This window comes from Echinops telfairi, unplaced genomic scaffold (genome assembly GCF_000313985.2).
Source record: "Echinops telfairi isolate 266 unplaced genomic scaffold, ASM31398v2 ScPeMD7_443;HRSCAF=831, whole genome shotgun sequence".
NCBI lineage: Eukaryota > Metazoa > Chordata > Mammalia > Afrosoricida > Tenrecidae > Echinops > Echinops telfairi.
The window spans coordinates 54,060,798-54,080,301 of record NW_022104341.1 but is presented as its reverse complement, the minus strand read 5'-3'; the positions used below and the strand labels follow the sequence as shown (position 1 = coordinate 54,080,301).

Below are 19,504 nucleotides of genomic sequence, written 5' to 3'. Positions count from 1 at the left end.
TATAAGCTACATTCTGTGTTTCTTGAACAGTGGTATACCCTAGAGTATGTTTTAATGGCTTTTTAATAGGCTTAATAGTTTGTCTCCAGACATTTCACCATGCTGAAAAATAAATGTCAATCATATACTGCTTCGTGTATTACTGCTTTGCCTATATATATATGTGTGTGTTTTTGTTTTTGCAGTCTCTTGCCGCAGATCAGTTGTTGAAGCTTATGAGTACCGTTGATCCCAAGTAAGAGGTTATCTTTCAGTGGGTTATTTGGAAGGACTATATGTTGGCTTGTTTGTAATATTTCATTGGCATGTGATTCATGTATCATACAAGAAGAATTAGATTATGATTATCAGTACTATCAATTTCAGAATATTTTCTTCTCTTCCATGCTCGTTACCTCACCATTTTCTCCCTGTCCTTCCCTTCCCTAACCCTGGATAATTTTTAATCTAGTTACTAGCTCTAGTTTTACTTGTTCTGGATTTCATATACAGAAAATCATACAAAATGATAACAAGAAACAACAAAACAGGAAAACCTCAATCAAAAAGAAAGTACTAATAACTGAAATAACTTTAAAATGGGCCAGGAGGGAGGATCACGTGATAACGGTGCTACATTTTAATCCAACTGCATATGCCATTATCTACTTTATAATGCTCTTTGTCTGATAGCAAGGCTGTATGCATCCCTGCACTATGGGTTAGAGGGGATTTAATAGAGGCTTAATCCACATGGGGTATCTGTAAATGCAGTTTGGTCTGTCATTCATAGCTTTCTGCAAGCCAACTATTCTGAGTTTAAGGCCTGATACCTTTCCTTCAGATTTTGATTTTATTATTTATAATCCTTGGACCACACCTGATGGTGTGCTGCTTCTGTGTGAATTAAACTAAAAAGTTAGGTTGTACCTACCACCCAGCTTATAAAATAAAGTATCAATATAATTGAAACTTAAAACATATATTAAGTCATATAAGGCATTTCTAGATATGTTACATTTCAATTCGTGATTCTGTTTCAGATTGAATCATGTGGCTGCTGGTCTTGTTTCACCAAGTCTGAAATCAGATACTTCTAGTAAAGAAATAGAGGAAGCGATGAAAAGAGTACGAGAAGCACAATCGCTAATTTCTGCTGCTATAGAACCAGGTAAAATGTGTCATACCATTGTGTTGAATCTTAAACTCTCATTCTTCAAATTCTTTCTTAGGTGTTGTAAATGTTCAATATTAAGATCAAAACAAATCATGTGATACTCAAGTGTATTTGAAAATATCTGGAGATAACTTTAGAAGCCAGGGATATTACTAAGCATCCTACAAGTGCATCAGATAGTTCTTCACAACAAACCCAAAACAGACCTAGCCCAAAATGATATAAATGCCAAGAATTATCTTAATAATTAGTATTATAACTTGGTGTTTATAATAGTTTTCATATTTGCATAGTTGAAGTTGTCTGACTGATTTTCACCCCTTTTAGTGTGGCCTAAAGAATCTCGTGAAGCAAACACTTCATATTGTCTAATTGCGATTAAATAGGTGGTTATCTGTGTCTGCATACATATATTTTATTTGGGGTCCTCAATTTACTTTAAAATGTGCTACAGTTTACTCTTAATCACAAATTGGTGGGTGTGGGCGCGGGTTATTGTTTGCCACTGAGTTGTCTAACTGATGAAAACCCTATCGAGTAGAGTAGAATTACCCTGATGGTTCTCCAGGCTGTAGTCTTCATAAAAGCACAGTGTGTAACCCACTATGCTACCAGTGTTAAGAAAATAATTTTTAAGTTATGTTAAACAATACTGCTGCTTTATTTGAATTTTCTCTTTAGATCAGTAGTTTTAACTTGTCTAGATCTATGTAGTTAGTTTCAAAGGCAAAACACTGCCCATTTTTTTGGTGGTGCTTCCTGTTTGTGTTTTGTAGTTTTATTTTGTAGTTTTTATTGAGTACTCTTGCCTGATATTTGAATTATTTTAAAGCTTCTTTGCTAATTGTCATTATTTATAATGACAGTCACAACAAATTTCATAATTCAGTGATCTGAGTAACAAAGAAGTCTCATTCTGATGATAGCTTATGTATTAATGAGATCCCTTCATTTCATGAATCAGGTCTTACATTACTAAGTTCTATGTTATTTGAAAGTAGGGAATAGGATTACCATTTAGATCTGGTTCTGACATAATTGAAAATTGTATGAGAAAGAACATCCATAATGGGTACTTTTCAGGAAGAGCTGTTGAGCTTGGAGCCAATTTTCTCTCAGAAATAAGCAGTGAATGAATTACAACTTTTTAGAGTTAAGGGGTCTTAGAACACAGAGCTTTAAATAGTAGAGGGAAAAAATGAGTCATTCTCTGACTCCCAAACATGCTCATATATAAGGTAATTAACATTTTACAGTACTAAGAATGTAAATTGGGGGTTGGGGAGAAGAGGACACGGGTTCTGTGGTAGAATTCTTAAACCTTCAGGCAAGAAACTCATGCACAGCCAACGCCATCACCCAGAATGTCCATGCGAGGCTTTCATGTTAATGATACTAAGCAAGTTTCAGCAAAGCTTTCCGACTACAACTAGAAACAAAGCCCTTGTAAATTTATGTCCAAAACTCAGCCAGTAAAAAGCACACGAATCACAATGGTCATGTCCACAAACTGGTGGTCAAGGTAGCCAGAAACAGGCATTCTTATTGCAATGTAAAAGATGTCAAAATTAGGCATATACCAACTGGATGGTAGCTAAAAATTACTTTTATATTCATAGATGAATGCTTGCTGGGAAAAGGTTGCCAGTACAAATACACATGCAAATTAAATCTTAATTTGGCTAAAGTGTTATCGTGTTTGGGAAGATGGAACCTTGGTGAGAAACGGGTGGGTCATAGTGGCTGATAACAGTTACGTACTCATTATTACCAGAAATTCTGGCAGTTTGTAGCTGCTCAAAATCTCTGGGAGAATGGTCTGATTCCTTAAAGATCATGGCCACAAAAATGTATGGGACAGTCCAAATCTGTCACATGATGTGATTATAAGTGAAAATTGACTCAGTGGCACCTACCTACTAACACTAACTCCTATGACAGTAAGGGAGTTCCTCTCTTAAAGCCCTCTAAAGAATGAGAACTGAAGAGCGTTCCCTTATGGATTACTTTTGGTAGCTCCTTTGTAGACTTTTCACTCTTCACAGTCTGACAAATGAAAAGGAACCTTTAGCTTACAGTTTAAATTCTATTGGGATCTACGAAAAGCCTAGATTGATTGTATCCTTTAAGAAACTAGATTATTTTCATTGTAAAAAGATCACTTGTAACATTGAAGAATATATGTAAAGTCTAGAATATAGTAAAGAAATTATGAATAATTCCTGAATTTGAATTATTTTCCTACTTAATAAAATTTCTAAATCCAGACTTTTTTTAAAAACCAGATAAGAAAGAAGAAAAACGAAGACATTCAAGATCAAGATCACATTCTAGGAGGAGGAGGACTCCTTCATCTTCTAGGCACAGGTTAGAGTACATTCTCTATATATTTGTGTCTTACCAAAGGCAATGTTAGGCATATTCTGTTGCCTGTTAACACACTGGCTCCATGATAAAGATGTGCATAATGTGATGAGTGAATGACAGTTCACAAATGTATCGATAGAGAGTGGACATGGAGTGATTTGACAGTTGGAGTACATAATTAAATAGAAAATCCAGGTGATAGAAAGTATTGTTAGTTTCTAAGCTATCTAAGATTTCGGTTATATAGTTAGTAGTGGAAGCAACTTGCATTTGGAATTTCCCCTACTTGTTGGTGTCTAACCCATATATATGAATCTTTAATTTGATACCAAGTGGTTTGTTGTTGTTTTTTTCATTACTATTTATAAATAAACAACTGCGCTGCTTTTACATTAGGCGATCCAGAAGCAGGTCTCGGAGAAGATCACATTCGAAGTCAAGAAGTAGGCGAAGATCCAAAAGTCCAAGACGGAGAAGATCTCATTCCAGAGAGAGAGGTAGAAGATCAAGAAGCACATCAAAAACTAGGTATATCAAACTGTTAGACATTTGAATGGAAAGATATTCAGAGCACTTAAGACCTCAAAAAAAGGGCCACTGAAATGATTTTAAAAATAAGTAGGAAAGGACATGATGCTACCTTAAAAGAGATGCAAATTCAAATTTTAGATGGCTTTCTTGTTCTGCTTTTTAATTGAAAATTTGACCTATGTACCGAAGGGTAAAGTTTCTTAAGTATAAATTCTTGTGCACCCTCCTAGCCATTCTCAATGATATGCCTAAGAGTTACGGTAGACAAGCCTCTCGTCTTCCTTTAAGCACCCTAAAACAGTTAAAGATTACTACATATTAGACCCTTAACCATATAACGGAGGCTTTTATCCATGATTTGGGACAACTGGAAACTTAAGGGAGAATTATAATAGTAAATGTAATTGAGGTCTTAGCTATTTCATTCTTGGCAAACATCTAGCTCAAATAATGGGAACCAGATCATTAGTTTTGCTATTATTCGTGTTCATCCCATAGTGAAGCTTTTAATCATTGCATAGGAAATTATTTGTCAGACAAGCAAGGTTGCTTAATGGGCCATTGTGAGGCATACAAAGAATTGGGCATACCCTGGAAGAGCACAGGGCTAAACTTGACCTGCTAATTTCAAGGTCATCTGTTTCAACCCAACAGCCACTCTTGACAGTGAAAGGTGAGCATTTCAGCTCCCATAAAAATTTTAGCATCAGAAAGAAACCCTTTGGAGCAGTTCTGTTTTGTCCTGAGTTTTTATCAACTCTGGCAGTAGGTTGGTTTTTGTCAGGAACTTTAGAGATTAGTGTAATTACAAGGGGAAGAGACAATGATTTGACTGACTTGCTACTTAAAATTAGGAGAGATTTAATGATGGTAATTAAATTTTTGGCAAAGAGTGGTACAAAAACCAACATAAGATTTTGAAATATACTATACTCTTGAAATTTTACTATAGCAAGTATTTCTATTTAGTATAGTACCAGGAAATAAAATTTATAATTAAAAAAAAAAATTAAGGAGACAACGAAAGTCCTTGTAGGTGATAACTAGGAAGTTTTCACTGAAAACAGAAAAATGATAAAGATTGTTTTTTCAGGTGTATACTTTGAACTTTTCTGGCAGGGCTTTAGAATTATTTTGTTGGAAAACGTGACAAAGTAGGAGGATCTGACAGTAACAGGACATCTATAACGGAAACTTAAGAAGAAACAAAGACTTAAAGTTTGGTGATTGAGCACTATGACGAGAGAGAATGGAATAGAGAACATGCTTGTACAAGGTTTAGCCTAAAACAACAAACCTTTCGTCAATTCAACTCTCAATTCATAGTGGCCTCATACAGTGTTTCCTGGACTATATATACATCTTTCACAAAGCTGTCTCGTCTTTTTTCTGCAGAGTGGCTGAGTTTGAAAACTATGTGGCTAGTGTTCCAATATTTAGCCAAGAGTGCCACTTGGGCTCATAAACAACAAACAAAAAACACTTCCATTAAGTTAATTCTGACTCATAGTGACCCCATAGAGGGTTTCTAAGACTGGATCTTTGCAGAAATCAGCCCCGTTTTTTTCCACAGTATAGCTGGTTAGGAGTTCAGTGCTTACCTGACCAGCACCACCCGGCCTCCTTAGAACAACAAATGGCCCTAAAATAGAATAGTTGAGGGTAGATGTGTATGTATTTTTTAATACAAGGGACTTCTTCAAATATATGTTGTTCTCAAAGATAATAGTATCTTGGGGAAATGTGTATAGTTCAAGTAACTTTAGGAATCTAAAAAGATTTACAGTTCAACTAGTGGTGTTTATGTGATAATTTTCTAATAGTACTGAGTAGTATAGGATATGTAGCAACAGAAGACTGATTTAACTGGGTAGATTAGGATGCTTCCTTTGAAAGAATAATTCGGGTGTTATTGATGAGTGATTTGGGGCATAGTTGGTTTGGATACTAATAATCTCAACTAAAAAAGTGTTCAAGGCCTAGAAAACAATTGCTATACCTACTGAATATCACCTCCTAATCTACCAAGAAACTGACTAACACTGATTCTTATGTATTATACTTTGTTCTATCGAGGAGTTTTATATGGAATACTAAAAGTGGGAACTCAAGTCATCTACAACAAATACTCCTCTTAAACTGTTACATCTAAGCCATTTCTGCCAATTACAGTGTTTTCAAGTATGGACCTAGATAGAAATTTTGTTTTTATTTGTAGTGCTATATAAATTTAAATAGCTGATCCTTTTAACTCTAAATTGTATTCACTTATTAGAGACAAAAAGAAAGAAGATAAAGAAAAGAAACGCTCCAAAACACCACCAAAAAGTTATAGCACAGCCAGACGTTCTAGAAGTGCAAGCAGGTAAAGTGGCACCATGACTTTTGCCTTTCTTTTTGTTAACTTTTCAATAATATTGATAGCCTATGAACATGAAGTGTTTTCCAGAAGATAGATACATATTTCAGTCGTGAAAGAAATTAGGCTTTGCCATTACATTGAACGTTTTTTTGAAGGCAATTTGTGAAGAATAACCTGAGGTTCATCTCTCTTTTTACTTAGTATTTTATGGTGTAGAGGGTATTTGAAACAGCACGGAATTCAACCGAGGTTAGTTTCTATTTTTGCTATATGCATCCCCAAATCCTGTTGTGTTTTTTTTTTTGTTTTTTTTTACTATTCTAACAGTTACGTTTTAGTGCTAAGGTATACTGAAGTATTGTGTTAAATTGGTTTCATTTGAGTAAATTATATTTAATGTAGCCACATATTAATCTTAAATTATTTTTCTTTTCCATATTATGATTGTTGAAATTAAATGGGAGGCTATTTATGTTGTGGTTTGTATCATTTAGATCTTTAAATTGCCAACATGAAAATCAAACAGTGGTTGCAAACATCATTCTATCAAAAATATCTTTTTACACTTAATATGAAAATCCATAATGCTCATACCTAATTTCATTCTTTTAGTCTCATTTTTACATGATTTGCTGCATTGTTGATCTAGCTTAGAAAAACTCAGGAGGCACAGTTAAGGAAAAGCCCTAAATATTAGAGCTACAATTATAAAGCAATGGGGGGAAGGGGTGGCAGATCATAGGAACTAATCTTTCAGATTTGACTTTGGTTTCACAGTTCTTACACCAAAACCAAGCAAGAAAATAAATGTAAGAAATTGGATTTTAACAAAATTAAAAATTCTTTGCTTTCAAAGACACTACCAAATCATTAAGAGTGTAAAAGCGTAGGTCTGGTTGATAGAGGACTAAAATATACAAAGAACTCTCGTAAAGCAATAGTAAAAGCCTAATTGAAAAATGGACAAATGATCTGAGGAGACATAACGAGCTACAAAAATGGCCCCCCAAAAAGCATATTCTCCATCATTAATCAAGCAAATGCATGTCAAACAGCAATATGATAACCTCTTTGACCATAAGCATCCCTATAGAAATTTTTAGGAAGGTGGAGAAATTGGAAACTGTAGATTTCCGTTAGAAATGTACACGAGTACTGCTACTTTTGAAAATTGTGTAGCAATTTTTCAAGAAATTAAACAACTTTTTGACCTGTCAATTCTATTCCTACGCTGTTATGCCAAGAAAGTTGAAAGCATATGTCTACACAAAAAGTTAGATGCGGTGTCAGCAGCAACATTCAGAATAAGCAAAAACGCCAAACAAAGCAGATGCCATCAGCTATCTTGAGAGAATCAATGAAGTATTATTAAGCAGCAAAAAGTAATCGACTACTAATCTGGGTGTCACATGGGTAAAACTTGAAAACTTAGTAGATGAAAGCAGCTATACCAGTGGTTCTCAACCTATGGGTCGCGACCCCTCTAGAGGTCAAACGTCCATTTCCCAGAGGTCACCTGATTCATAAAAGTAGCAAAATTACAGTTATGACATAACAATGGAAATAATTTATGGTTGGGGGATCACCACAACATGAACTGTATTAAAGGGTTGCGGCGTTAGGAAGATTGAGAACCACTGAGCTAGACATTTAAGACTACTTTCTGTAATTCCATTGATAAGTCCAGAATAAGCAAATCTATAGAAACAAAACAGACTTGTTTATTATTCGAACTCCCTGGAGGAAGTTTGAAAGCTGGACTAGAAGGTGGTAACTGAGATGTACAGGGTTTTGTTTAAAATGCTGACATTTTCCTTACATTGGAAATTCACATAAGAGCTATGTGAATTCTTATGGTATGTGAGTTAAATCATATATTAAGACTGGGAAAATCAAGGAATAATGTAAAAACAGGCTTTAATTTTAAACAAAATGTCAAGCTGGGTCTGAAAGGATGATCTAACAAAAGGTTAAAAAAAAAACCTGTAAGCCAGCTCTGAGGAATCAGTAGCAAAAGGACTTGGAAGATGGAATGGCAGTAATGTTACTTTCTTAAAGAGAAGCATTTTCATGCCTGTTGTTTTAATATTCTATATGAGCACCTGAGTTAAATCATCACGTGAGTTTTCATTAAATAATTATGTATATGCCATTTCCAATTCAACCTGTAGATAAACAAAAGTAGCTTGTAAAATACCATTTTTTCATCATTTTATTGGGGTCATAAACATTTCTTATCACAGTCCATACATACATCAATTGTATAAAACACATTTGTACATTCGTTACCCTCATCCTCAAAATGTCTGCTTTCCACATAAAAACCGCTGGCATCAACTGCTCATTTTTACCCCTCCCTCATGCATGAATCCTTAATAATTTATGAATCATTATATTGTCATATCTTACACCATCCGACATCTGTCTCCACACACTTTAGATTATATGTAGATCCTTATCATCTGTTGCCCCTTTCCAATCCAACCTCCCAGGACTGTCACTCTCATTACTGGTCTTGAAGGGATCATCTGCCCTGGATTCCCTGTGTTTCTAGTTCCTATCTGTACCAGTGTACATCCTCTGGTCTACCCGGCTTGTAAGGTAGAATTGGGATCATGATGGTGGGGAGGAAACATTTAGGAACTAGAGGAAAGTTGTATTTTTCATCTTTGCTACATCGCTCACTGACTGGAACCATCTCCTCCCCTAGTCCCTTCTGTAATGGGATGTCCAGTTGCCTACAGATGGGCTTTGGGTCCCCAGTTCGCACTCACCCTCATTCACAATAGTATGGTTTTTTTTATTCTTTGATGCCTGATACCTGATCCCTTCACCTGATCCTTCGACACCTCGTGACACCTCGTGATCACACGGGCTGATGTGCTTCTCCATATGGGCTTTGTTGCTTCTGAGCTAGATGGCTGCTTGTTTACCTTCAAACCTTAAAAACCCCAGATGCTGTATCTTTTGATAGCCAGTACCCATCAGCCTTCTTCACCACATTTGCTTATGCATCCATTTGTCTTCAGCGATCTTATCTGGGAGATGAGCACACAATGCTAAGATTTTTCTTAACTGATCCCTTCTGCACCTCGTGATCACACAGGCTGGTGTGCTTCTTCCGTGGGGGCTTTGTTGCTTCTGAGCTAGATGGCCACTATTTACCATCAAGTTTTTAAGACCCAGACACTATATCTTTTGATAGCCGGACTCCATCAACCTTCTTCACCACATTTGCTTATGCACCCGCTTTGTCTTCAGCAGTTGTGTCGGGAAGGTGAGCGTCATGGAATGCCAGTTTAATAGAACAAAGTATTCTTGCATTGAGGGAGTACTTGAGTGGAGACCTAATGCCCATCTGCTACCTTAATACTAAACCTATAAATATATACACATAGATCTATTTCCCCATCCTCATATAAGTATATTTACATACGTACACGCCTTTATTTACACCTCTATAAATGCTCTTTGCCTCCTAGCTCTTTCCTCTATTTGCTTTTACTTTCCTCTTGTCCCACTATCATGCTCAGGCTTCATTTGGGTTACAGTGACTCTGTTACATTACCCTTGGTCACACCCTACGAGGCCTCCTATGCCTTCCCCACCACCTTTTTTGGATCACTTGTTCCCTTGTCCCTGGGTTTGTTAACACCACTAACTTTACCCCTCTTCAATGTTCCCCCTTAACGGTACTGGAGTTTTCTCCTCCAGATACTTTATCCAGCCTATCTTATTTAGACAGACCTTCGGAGATAATACTATGCACAAAAACAAGACAGAGGAAACCAAGCAGCAAAAGAAAACACCAAAAAGCCAATGACCCCCGCAAAAAAAAATACACAAATCAACAAAAAAGAAAAGCTCATAGTTCAAGAACTGTTTGTCGGTCTTATAGTTTTTTCCAGTCAATTCTGATGGGGTTCCAAGACCTGGCCACAAAGTCTATTTTTGTTATTCCTTGGGGACTCCGTTGCTCTGTTCTCCTTCCTGTTCTGTTGCAGAACCTCAGTGTTTTCAGTTGGTGTGGTGGAATCAGTTCGGGTGCAATTCCCACACTTTGTCTCTTGTGTTGTCCGCTGTACGGCTATGGGTCAGTGAGGGATGTGTCTCATAGAAGGGCCAACCATATGGTCTTCTCTGTGGATTGGCTGCTCTGAGCAGGAATATCATCACCAAAGCTTGGTGGGCCAGGATGTGTTCCACTGTCTCTTCCTCCCCCTTCATTTGCTCCCGTGTGTTCTGATCAGACAGGTCCCTCTCTCTGAGCTGCAGCTGTCCTCTGAAATAAATTCTTCTGGGTGGAGAAGTGGCTGTCCCCTTAATTGGGATTGGGACCACCCCCTCCAACCTCTCCACTGGCATGTTGCATTCACCTCTTGGAGCACCAGGTTGAAGTCTGGTCCCTTTTTCCGTGTGGAGATATAAACAATACTCTCCCCTTGGGTGCGTTAGTGCCTTGTTCCCCTGCTACCCATTTCTTTATTTTTCCCTTCCTCACCTGCTTTTTAGTTGGCTACTGTATGTATCCCTGGATTTGGCCTGGCCCCTACCATACTACTTGGTCCTCACCCCAGGGAATGCTTGTATGCAGTAGCTTTTATCCTTTGCCTCTTTTGAAGTTTGTTTGTTTTTTTAAGCTTACCTCAGTGGACTCATGTTGTACTTGTCCTTTTGTGTTTGGCTTACTTCGCTTAGCATGATTTCATCCAGTTCTTACCATGCAGCGATGCGCTTAATACATTCATCACTGCTTTTTAGCGATGTGTAGAACTCCATTGTATGTGTGTACCACAGTTTTTTTATCCACTTGTCAGTTGATGGAAATTTGGGTTGTTTCCATCTCCTTGCCGTGCCACATTGAACATTGGAGCACAGATGGTTTGTTTCTTGCCTTTTCTGGGTATATGCCCAGTAGGGGGGTGGCTGGGTCGTAGAGTAGTGTGATTTCCACCTGTTTTAGATATCGCCAGATCAATTTCCATAGTGGCTATATATACCTACAGGTTCACCAGCAGTGGATGAGAGTTCCTGTCTCCCCACAGCCCCTGCAACACCTCTTGCTTTCTGGTTTTTTGAATTGGGCTATCTCTGAGGGTGTTAGGTGGTATCTAGTTGTTGTTTAAATTTGCATTTCTCTTATGGCTAAAGATGTTGTCAAATGCTTTTTCTACATCTGTCGATATTATGTGGTTCTTATATTTTCTCATGTCAATGTGGCAAATGATACTAAGGGTCTTTTGTATGTTGAACCATCCTTGTATGAATCCCACCTGATCATGGTGAATTATTTGTTTTAGATACTTTTGTATTCTATTGGCCAGTTTTTTTTGTTAAGGATTTTTGAATCGATGTTCATTAGGGATATTGATCTGTAGTTCTCGATTCTTGTGGGATCCTTGCTCGGTTTTGGTATCATTTATACTAGCTTCATAGAAGGGATTTCGGGAGCTTGCCATCTTTTTCTATGTTCTGGAAGAGTTTTTGTCGGATTGGTGTTAGTTCTTCCCTAAATGCTTCGTGGAATTCCCCAGTGAAGCCCTCTTGTCCAGGGGATTTTTTTGTTGGTAATCCCTTGATAACCTGTGTTTTTCTTCATTTGCTATGGGTTTGTTAATATTCTTGACGTACTTTGGGGATAGTCTAGGGAGGGATTGTTTTTCCAAGAATTTGTCCATGTCCTCCAAGTTGTTGAATTCATTGGAGTACACTCCTTTGTAGAACTGTATAATTATACTTTTGATTTCAATAGGGTCTGTTGTAATGTCCCCTCTTTTCATCCCTGATTCTTGTTATTGAAATGTGTTCCCTCCTTTCTTTGGTTAAGTTTGCCAGTGGTCTGTCAATTCTGTTTATCCTTTCAAAGAACCAATTTTTAGCAGCATTTTTTCCATAGTTTTCTTATTTTCCCTCTCCTGAATCTGAGCCCTGGTTTTTATAATTTCTTTTCTTTTGCTGTTAGTAGGATTGTCCTGCTGACTCTGCTCTACTTGTTGTAAATTTTGTGCCAGCATTTCAATTACGAGTCTCTCTTCCTTTTTCAGGTGTGCATATATCGCTATGAAACTTCCTCTGATAACTGCCTTTGCTGTGTCCCATAAGTGTTATGTCGTGTTCATTCTTGTTGGTTTCTAGAAATTTCCTAATTTCATCTCTTATCTGTGCCAGTACACACTCCTTTTGCAGTAGAAAGTTATTTGTCCTCCAGTTGTTTCCTCTTGTTCTCTTTGTCTTCTTTTTGTTGATTTCCAGCCTTATGGCACGGTGCTCAGAGGGGTCTGTATGATATCAACATGCTTAAATGTTGATTCGTCTTGTGCCCCAGCATATCCTTGGCAGGCCGCATGTGGTCCGTGGCTTGAGGATGCCTTGTTTGGTTGCCATATTCAGCTTGTCTCTCAATCAGGGAGTATATGTTTACAATGCTTAATGGTTCTTTGTCTACCAGTCCCTTGAGCATTAGATACTGTCCTTCCTTATCTCTTTTTATGGTTTGTACTTTGAGGTCAATTTTATCTGAGATTAGGATTGAAACCTCTGCTTTTTTTTGAATTGCTGTTTGTTTGGTATGCCTTTCTCCAACCTTTTATTCTCAGCCTATTGTCTGTAGCCTTGAGATGTGTCTCCTTTTGGCAGCACGTTGATGGGTTGTTTTCTAAGCCAGTATGGTAATCTCAATTTTTTAAGGCTGAGTTCTGGTTTATTATCTCCATCTGAGGACTCTGTGCTGTCATCTTAGATTTTTGGGGGTTTTTTTGTTTGTTTTGGGTTTTTTCGTGTGTGTGTGTGTGTGTGTGTGTGTGAGAGAGAGAGAGACAGATCACTTTCCATCCCTAAGCCAATGCTATCTTGGGGTCTGTTTTGTCTTTGTTGCCCTCTGGGTAAGGTTGTTCTATGTGGTGGTCTCTTATTTATGCTTGGTGAGTGTTGTTCTTCTGCCCGTACTGGGTCATCAAGGATTTTTTGTAATGCTGGGCTCCTTTAACTTATTCTTTGAGTTTTTCCTTGTCTGAGAAGACTCTTTTCCATTTCTCTTGATTGATGATTTGGCTGGTTAGAGTATTCTTGGGTTTGAGTTGTTTTCCTTCAATTTTTGGATTATGTTACTCCACTCTTCTTTATAGTTTCTGCTCATAGGTCTGAGCATATTCTTATTTGGGAACCTTTATATGTGATTGCTTGTTTTTCCCTCGCTGCTCTCATGATTTTCTCCTTTTCCTCAAAGTTTGATAGTTTAACATGATGCCTGGGTTTCATTAAGCTGGGGAAGTTTTCCTCCAAGGATTCTCTCAATTGTTGCAGATGACTTCTTTGTTATGTTTTCCTCTAGTAATCCAATTATTCTGATGTTTTTCTTCTTCATAGCATCAGACATAGCTCTTAGGTTATCTTCAGCCTTTCTGATCATCTGATTTAGATTTTTGTTCACGTTTTTTAAAGTCTGCTTCGCTGTCCTCCAAGTCACTGCTGCAGTTCTCTACTTCCTCCAGTCAATTCTTGAGGTCCATGAGTCCTACTGGTTTTTTTAATCTCCTCCCTAACCTCTTGTATTTCCCTTTGGTGTATGGACTTTTATCTCCTCTATCATTTCATTCTCTTTCTGTATTGTTTGCCTTCCTGTCCTCTATGACTCCAAGCAGCATTGTGAAAATTTCTTTCTGTGACAGGTCAGTGTCTGCTTCTATGCATGTCTTTGGGTTCAGGACATCTTTTGCCATTGCCTTTTGTTTCTTCTGTTTTTTCGTTGAGGTCATTGGGGCTGATGGCTGATTGCATTGCATTGTTTTAGAGGAGCCAGATGGCATTTTCCAGGGAGTCAAAGAGCACTGGCTCTCTCTGGGATACTCGTAGGAATGTTTCTTCAAACTACCTACAGCTAATTTCACTATGGAATTAGCCTACCACTTTATCCTCCTGTGGCTTCACTCTCAAGTGGGGTGCCCCAGAACACTGGTGGGTTTCCTGCTTTGGTGTAGAACACCGTGAATGGTGGCCGGAATTGTTCAGGCCAGGTAGATCACTGCAGAGGTTCCTGCAGCAGCTTGGAACATTGGTGAGTGTTGACTGAGCTGCCTTAGGTCATGTGAGGCACTAAGGTAGGCAGGAGGAAGTTCCCTCAGTCACATGGGACAACAGGAAAAATAGGAGCTCCCCCAGCCACACAGGCAGGAATTACCAGGTGAGAAGTTGGCTGGAGTATCCCCTGGGGCAAGTCAGCCGGGCTTCCCCAGCCTCGGGCTACACTGCACAGGGCGAAGCTCACCTAACTAAGTGTGGGGCAGGCGTAAATGCCCTAGGCTAAGGTTAGTGGTTTGGAGGTCACCAATAGTGTCTGCGAACAGGGAAGAGACAAAGAGAAAAAAACAAAACAAAAACCATGCCTGCTGAGACTATGGGAGGATAGAGAGAAGAGAGGGAAACAGAAGTAACAATATAGCTGTGCCCCCACTCCCTGCCCGGGGGACTGCAAGAGTTTAATCCTTGCCCCAAGGCCAGTAGTAAGCTGTGGCTGTGTTGAGATTAATCCCCCGGGCCAGCTCCAAATGGTCCTGGCTCTGGCTTAGACAGTGGCAGTGCTAAGGTCAAATCCTAGCCGGCCTCCACTGTGATAAGCCAAAAGCCCCTAGACCCCCAAAACCTTCTGGATTTGTGCTTACTTACCTTTATGATGCTCCTGCTATCCAGTAGTGTTGAATTTCCCTCTTAGTAACTCTCCTGGGCTGATTTCTGCAGAGTCCCCCTGGTATTTGTTACTCATTTGCAATCTTCCTGGAAGTCCATAAAATACCATTTCCATCCAGAGAATTTGCAACATATCAGTCACACAAAACGCAGGAAGCATAGGTACACATTCTTGACAAATGTAATAACTGGATGAATGAACAATATGTTTTGAGGATGTACAAAGGGGAGAGAAATCTTCATTTGAACAGTGGGATGAGTGAAAGTATAGGTTCTTACTAATTTTATTTATACATAGATCATTCGGTGGTCATTTTTTACCATCTTATAAAACTTTTGAAAATAGTAAAAACAGGACACAAAAGAAAAGGTACTTGATTAAAACATAGGCTTGCATAATTGGGGTGAGGTTTTGCTAGTGTATAGACTATTGGGGTTCTACCTTACTGCTAACTCTAATTCCCTTTTTATTAATATTTTTAAGCTGTTATATATATCTCAAGATAAAATACCTTCTATGTCACAAAAATACTGAGTTAGCCTCTGTATGTTCTGGCACTGTAGTTTTAAATGTAAAAGTGGATTCTTAATGTATTTTAATTATTTTTTCTCTTGCATTAGAAATAGCTTTTGTTAATCAATTTGGTACCAGACCCAGTACTTACAATGTCTTGATGTTTAAATGTTTCTAATGTCTTGATGCCATATGTCTTTAAGAAGAATTGCTAGAAAGAAGCCTTTGCAGTCATTAGGGAAAAACACATGCTGGTCGTTTGTAATTGCTTTCTTCACTATACATTTGATTCTTAGTTCAAATTAATATCGTCAAAACCAACTCACTACCTTTGAACCAATTCTGTCAGTTAACCTCCCTATAAGGCAGAGTAGAACTGTGCTGAAGGGGGTTTCTGAGGCTATACAAGGTTACCGGAACATAATTCCTCATTTTCTCAGAGCCACTGAGGATTTCAAACTACTGATCTTGTGGTTAGCAACCCAGTGCAGTTCCTTCATTGAGGGCATAGGATAGATCGATAGTAAGTAGACCTGCTCCCTCCACAATTTTCCAAGGCAGTTAAATGTTTAAAGATGCAAATGACCTTATCTTTCTCCTGTGGAGGGGCTGATTGGTTAGCAGCCAGTTGAGAATTAGGAAGTTGTAGGAGAGCTATGTGGAAACTCTTTATCATATTATGTATCTATATTTTTGAGCTAGTACTGTATTTTAAAGTTCCGTTTTCTCATTTGTGATTTGTAGAGAGAGAAGAAGACGAAGAAGCAGGAGTGGAACAAGGTCCCCCAAGAAACCCAGGTCTCCTAAAAGAAAGATGTCTCGCTCACCATCCCCTAGAAGGTAAAAAAGTGAACATCTCGATTTATTCTTTAATTTTTCAGAAGTTGGTTAATATTTTAAAACTGTCCCGTAGTTTTCTACCTTTTTCCAGTATTCAAGAGCTTAGGAATGTATTACAGTTTGGAGACACTGGTAATATAAAAGGCTGTAGGGTTTGGAAAAATTATGTTTGCCTGTATATCTTGATCATAGCTTATTACCTTTTTGTCCGGTGTTTTGAAATTTAATTTTCACTATCGTATATTGTGTAAACTTGGATGAAAAGCATTCTAACAAGTTAAAACTTGGTTCTACACTTCAAGTTGAAACTTTCTGGAGCTTTTTCAAGCATCTTTCATTTAACATATTCTTCTGGTTCTTTAGGCATAAAAAGGAGAAAAAGAAAGACAAAGACAAAGAGAGGAGTAGAGATGAAAGAGAACGATCCACAAGCAAGAAGAAGAAGAGTAAAGACAAAGAAAAAGATCGGGAAAGAAAGTCAGAGAGTGACAAAGATGTCAAAGTATGTTTACAAACTAATGTCTTTTGGTACTTTTAATGAGTTGGTACTTTTAAGAAGTGAGTTTTCTTTGAAGAAGTTTACGTTGTTTATTTCCTTGGCAAAGCAGGTTACACGGGATTACGATGAAGAGGAACAGGGATATGACAGCGAGAAGGAGAAAAAGGAAGAGAAGAAGCCAACAGAAGCAGGTTCCCCGAAAACAAAGGAATGTTCCGTCGAAAAGGGAACTGGTGATTCACTAAGGGAATCCAAAGTGAATGGGGATGACCATCATGAAGAAGACATGGATATGAGTGACTGAATATTGTTGCCTCTACAGGTATTCAACTGTATACATGCATCAGTGTCATTCCTTTGTGTGATTTCTTAATGCTGTATTTGTTCATCTCAAATCTAGATGTATACAGCTCTGAGTTATAAATGGTTATATAAAGCTCCCGATATTGACATTAGTTACTTACACCAAAAGCTTATAGAAATGATAACACGGGCAATGTACTGTGGAATCTGATTGAGTGAAAAAGCAGTTTTACTATTCTGGTGCTGCTTTATCAAAATGAAAAGCTGCATGCATCTACAGCAGGCATGGATTGTTTATGTTGTATGATCACCTTTATTAAGTATGTTCACTTATAGTATTTCTAGAATTTGATTCATTGCCGTAATACAGCCATGTAGGGAATGCACTGATTGCATGTTAATTGTGGCAGGAATATCCTAAATGTCATTAGAATCCCTCAACATGATGGATCTTACTTATGGTCTTGTTTGTTGACATGACAAATTAACATTGTTATAGTTACATCTGAAAATGAACATTTGAAATAGATAATCCTATAAGCCATGTGGCTAAATTTTGTGGCTTTTGTTTAACTTTGAGAGGTTATATATGCACTAACCCTTTTTTGATGGCTAAATTAGGCTTTAATTACAAAAAAATTTCAAATAAAATTTTGGCAGTGAGTGAATACCAGCCTATTTTTTAAAAGTTGTATACTTTTCAATAAGGTCTTTGGGATTTCCTCCCCCCCACCACCACCGCCCCTTGGAGTAATTTATTCCACATCAACGTCAGTGAATGGTACCTCCTTATCCTGAGGTCCATTTGTAAAAGAAAAATTTCCTTTTATTATTTGTTTTAAGCTCAGTGTTGGAAAAAGAGTGTAGTGCATTTTAAATTGACCTTCATATGCTTTTAAAATAAGACAAATCGACTTGATAATGTACTTTTTATTTGATCTCAAGTTGTATAAAACCAGTAAATTTGTGTTAACTGTTACTGTGGTAGTAATCTTAATGCACACAGTGATTCCATGTTATATGCAACGTAGTTAGACAGCTGTTTTCTTAGTTACAGGAGTTTCAAGCTTCACTTTTGTGCAGTAAAAACAAAAGTAGGCTTCAGTCTGTGCCATGTTGATGTACAGTTTCTGAAATTGTTTTACAAGACTTTGATAATAAAACCCTTAAACTTACGTTTATGTCCTATAAACCTGTATTTGTATTTATTCACAGTAGTGAGTACATGACATTTACCTCATTCATTTTTCATGTGGAAAGATGGAGTCCATTGTAGTGATTAATTGCGTTCAGAATTGTCGAGGTTGATTCTGTTTTTAACCCCGTTTTTCTTTTGATAGTGATTTCACATTTTGGGTGTGAAAATTGGATTTGAATAAAGCTATGTAGGCTTTAGGGTGAACAAATGAGCTCACCTGTACTTAGAAAATATACTTTCATTGAATTACAGATGATTTTTCTGGAACAAAACTAAAGCTGTTAGTGGTATGTACTGTGAAATACACAAGATTTATAAAATGAGTAGTGTTTGGATATCTGAGATTAAGGGGGAAAGAGACTATACTTGTAACTTTCCAAGTTTTAGTACTTTTTAATAAGTGAAATGTGAAAAAGCAGTGGTATTTTTTAACAGTTCTATAGTAATATTTTTAGAGAGTTCTATAAAAAAATGTTGTCTATGGTATGGTAGGATTAGTGGTGACCCTAATAATCACTGCACTTTTAAAACGAAGTTGGCTCCAAATTATATATACTTCAGCTTTTAAAACTTAGTTGATTAAAGGTTGGCAACATGAAACGTGGTTTAACCTAATATTTTTATACTACGCTGACGGGTAACCTTTGACTACAAGTAGTTACCTCTTAAACGGATCAAGAAACAGGGTGTAAAATAGGAAGGGAATCTAATACTCTCCACTTCGTCACTGAACATTTTTTTTTGCAGAAAGGTAGGGTTGCATTAGGACATAAGCCTTTAGTATTTTGTTCTGTATTGATAGTTAAAATCATTAGAAAATAAAAGTAGTTTTGTTAGAAAATTTTTGGCTTTGTTTGCTTACATGCCTCAGTGATGCATGAAGGTAGTGATGGTACACCAAGCCGTTTTAATTTGGGTGAAGTTGAAGTTTTACCTAAGCTGAGAGATCTTTGGTTTCCTTTATGTACAATGAAAGTGATACTTTCTTATGGTTAGGAAAGGAAAAAATATGCCACAATCAGTAAAACGTCATATTGTGTATCTTTTTAAAA

General features: G+C 37.4%; 1 protein-coding gene across 6 annotated transcripts in view; it reads left to right on the top strand.

Annotated features, from left to right (window-relative positions):
- The window catches only part of SRSF11 (serine and arginine rich splicing factor 11), a 42,415-nt gene extending 23,986 nt beyond the window's left edge, over window positions 1–18,429 (top strand). For 3 of the 6 annotated variants that reach the window (XM_045292141.1, XM_045292139.1, XM_045292140.1), the window contains 9 exons: window positions 186–235; window positions 1,023–1,150; window positions 3,442–3,523; window positions 3,920–4,051; window positions 6,330–6,419; window positions 6,618–6,665; window positions 16,357–16,452; window positions 16,816–16,954; window positions 17,058–18,429. In XM_045292141.1, the coding sequence (XP_045148076.1) occupies window positions 186–235; window positions 1,023–1,150; window positions 3,442–3,523; window positions 3,920–4,051; window positions 6,330–6,419; window positions 6,618–6,665; window positions 16,357–16,452; window positions 16,816–16,954; window positions 17,058–17,255 (963 nt within the window). In that variant the 3' untranslated portion in view covers window positions 17,256–18,429. The remainder of the gene's footprint in view (window positions 1–185; window positions 236–1,022; window positions 1,151–3,441; window positions 3,524–3,919; window positions 4,052–6,329; window positions 6,420–6,617; window positions 6,666–16,356; window positions 16,453–16,815; window positions 16,955–17,057) is intronic. The other 3 variants (XM_045292142.1, XM_004699334.2, XM_045292143.1) reach the window with 3 other exon arrangements.
- Window positions 18,430–19,504: the final 1,075 nt, after the last annotated feature.